The sequence below is a fragment of the Tupaia chinensis genome, unplaced genomic scaffold (assembly GCF_000334495.1).
Source record: "Tupaia chinensis unplaced genomic scaffold, TupChi_1.0 Scaffold147282_1, whole genome shotgun sequence".
NCBI lineage: Eukaryota > Metazoa > Chordata > Mammalia > Scandentia > Tupaiidae > Tupaia > Tupaia belangeri.
The window spans coordinates 3888213-3890926 of NW_006207133.1; the positions used below are offsets into that span (position 1 = coordinate 3888213).

At 39.4% G+C, this 2714-nt stretch overlaps 1 protein-coding gene across 4 annotated transcripts in view; it reads left to right on the forward strand.

The window, feature by feature from the left end:
* The window catches only part of EPB41L5 (erythrocyte membrane protein band 4.1 like 5), a 173082-nt gene that overhangs the window by 81222 nt on the left and 89146 nt on the right, over positions 1-2714 (forward strand). For all 4 annotated transcript variants that reach the window (XM_006169572.3, XM_006169573.3, XM_006169574.3 and 1 more), the window contains exon 11: positions 1852-1921. In XM_006169572.3, the coding sequence (XP_006169634.1) occupies positions 1852-1921 (70 nt within the window). The remainder of the gene's footprint in view (positions 1-1851; positions 1922-2714) is intronic.

Genomic DNA, 2714 nt, shown 5'->3' on the forward strand with positions numbered 1-2714 from the left:
TTTTTTTTTTTTTTTAAGAGAGATTTTTGCTATAGGGCACATGTGTTTGCTGAAGAGACAGAAAGACAGAAAGTGAGAAATCACCCCCTTGGTGGGGGCTGTCCACACTGCAGTTCCTTTTCCCTCATTCTCCTCTCAGAATCTTGGGCACACTTGCACACATGCCCTGTGTGAGTTCTTTATTTATTTTTATAATTTTTATTTTATATCATTTAACTTTATTTATTTTAATTTGCCCAGAGAGGGATAGAGAGAAAGTGAGAAAGCAGACTGTCAAGTCAAGGACTCGAACCACGGTCAACCATATGAGAGTCCAGTGCCTTTAACTACCATGCCACCTCCCAATCTCCTAGTGTGAGTTTTAAGCTGCTGGTCTGGGACTTGAATCATGTCAATTGTGAGGGAGTCCAGCGATGTAATTGCTGTGCCACCTACTGGCCTTATTTTTAGTATCTGTTCCACAATTTCTTCCTTTTGTGTAGGAGGAAAATATTTGCTTTTACCTGTCCTTTTAAGCTGAGCTCCTCTTTCTGTGTTCTGACTTCTGTTATCTGTACTTACGCTTTACATCAAGGATAGATTTTAACTTGGATTTCAAAATCATAATTTAGGCTTTTAGATTTTGTCTGGTATTCTGAAAGTTGAGAGTCAGGAAGTAGTGTTTACTAATATTATATCTCTGTCAGAACAAACACAGAACTTAGAGTATACTGCTGTTAATAGACATGGGCCAAAGTTAGCTTCTATATATTGGCCCTTGTGTTGTCTGCTTATTCACAGCAGGCCAGGACCGTTAGCTCAAAGCCCTCTGGTGTCAAACTTGCATTCTTATACATAAAATTGCTTTACATATAGTCAAAAAGTATACTTTTAGCCATTGAGAATGTAGGATGATTATAAGCTCGTGGCCAGCATAGACAACATAGCAATACCCTGTATAAAAGAGGTGAGTATGCTAGTACACACCTGTAGTTCTTGCTCCTCTGAAGGCTAAGATGGGAGGATCATGACATAGCAAGATCCTTTCTAGAAAAGCAAATCAAGGGGACCAGCAGGTGTTGTGGTGGTTAAGGAGCTGGATTCTCACATGGCTAACCACGGTTAGAGTCCTGGACCAGCTGGCAGCTTGAAATTTACCCTGGGCATGTGTGTGTGTGCATACCCAAAATCCTGAGGGAGAAACGGAGGAGAAGAGATGGTGGCATGGCCATCTCCCTGGCAGTGATTTCTCCCTTTCCCTCTCTCTGTCTCTCTTTGGCTAGCATATGTACCCCATGTCAAAAAATAAAAAAGTGAGGCAAAACAAAACTCAAACATATTGCTGCTTTTCTGATCTCTGACCTGCAGACTCCTCACTTGATATTGAATGCCATCACCGAAACACTTATGCCCCACCTTAGATTCCCTTGTGTTTTAGGAGTTCCATTGGCAATTCCACTTCTGAGTGGTGGCCCTGAATGTGCTGTCTCTGCAGTTACTTATTTATTTATTATTATTGTCATTTTTTTTTCATGTGAGTTTTATCAGAGAAAGAGAGAGAGGGCGAGTGAGAAAACAAGCCACAAGTTCTGGGACTCGAACCATTGTTGGCCATGTGGGAATTCCTGTGCCTTAACCATCATGCCACCTGTTGGCCCCAGTATTGTTTTTGAAATACATATTTTTCTGTTATTCTGTCTTTTAGTTTAGAGGCTTTTTTTGTTGGACATTTCAGGTTAAGTTTATCTTCTTATAATTTTCAATTCAGAAGTTAAATTATTAATGTGCTTGAACTAAAAACAAAGTTTTTGTTTTTATTAAATTTAGCGGGCTTTTATTTGTAATCTGACTGTTGATCTCATATTTTTATAGGCCGAAGATAACCAGATTGGATTTTAAGAAGAGTAAATTAACCCTGGTGGTTGTAGAAGATGATGATCAGGTAGGAATTATATTGCATTATTTATTTAACAACTGTGTTTTATGGTAACTTAAAAGGGTGAATGTATCTTGTTTTAGAGAGCCATAGAACAGAAACTTAGTATAATTGATATACAAACTAATTCCCTGATTCAGGTCAAAATAGAGTTTTCTGCCCTTAAGACATTTTTTATTTTAATAGAGCAGTCTTTTTTTTATTTATTATTATTATTTTTAATTTGCTTTAGGGCACATGCACTCACCAGAGAGAGACAGAAAGAGCAAGAGAGTGAGAAAACAAGCTGCCAGGTCCAGTATTCGAATTGCAGTTAGCCATGTGGGAGTCCAGCACCTTAACTACTATACCACTTACTGGCCCCAGCTGCCTTAATCTCTTATTTATTTATTTTTTGGAGAGGTTTTTTGCTATAAGGCATGCACACTCGCCAGATAGAGAGAGACAGAGAGAAAGCAAGATATCACCCCTCCTGAGGGGATGGTCACACCACAAACCCTTCTCCTCCATTTTCCTGTTGGGATCTTGGGCATGCACGCACACGTGCCCAGTGTGAGTTTAAGCCCTGGGTCCGGGACTCGAACCACAGTCAACTACGTGGGAGTCTAGCCATTACATCATCTGCTAGTCTCCAGCCGCCTTAATCTCTATGTCACCTGCTGGCCCTAATAATCTTTTTAATAGCTATAAATGTCAACATTTGGTCCTATATATTTATTCTTTTATTTCTCTTTAGTGGACATTTTGTGTTCATACTCTTTTTTGTTGATCCCTTAAAGGTGAAAATGGAAGTGTAGGG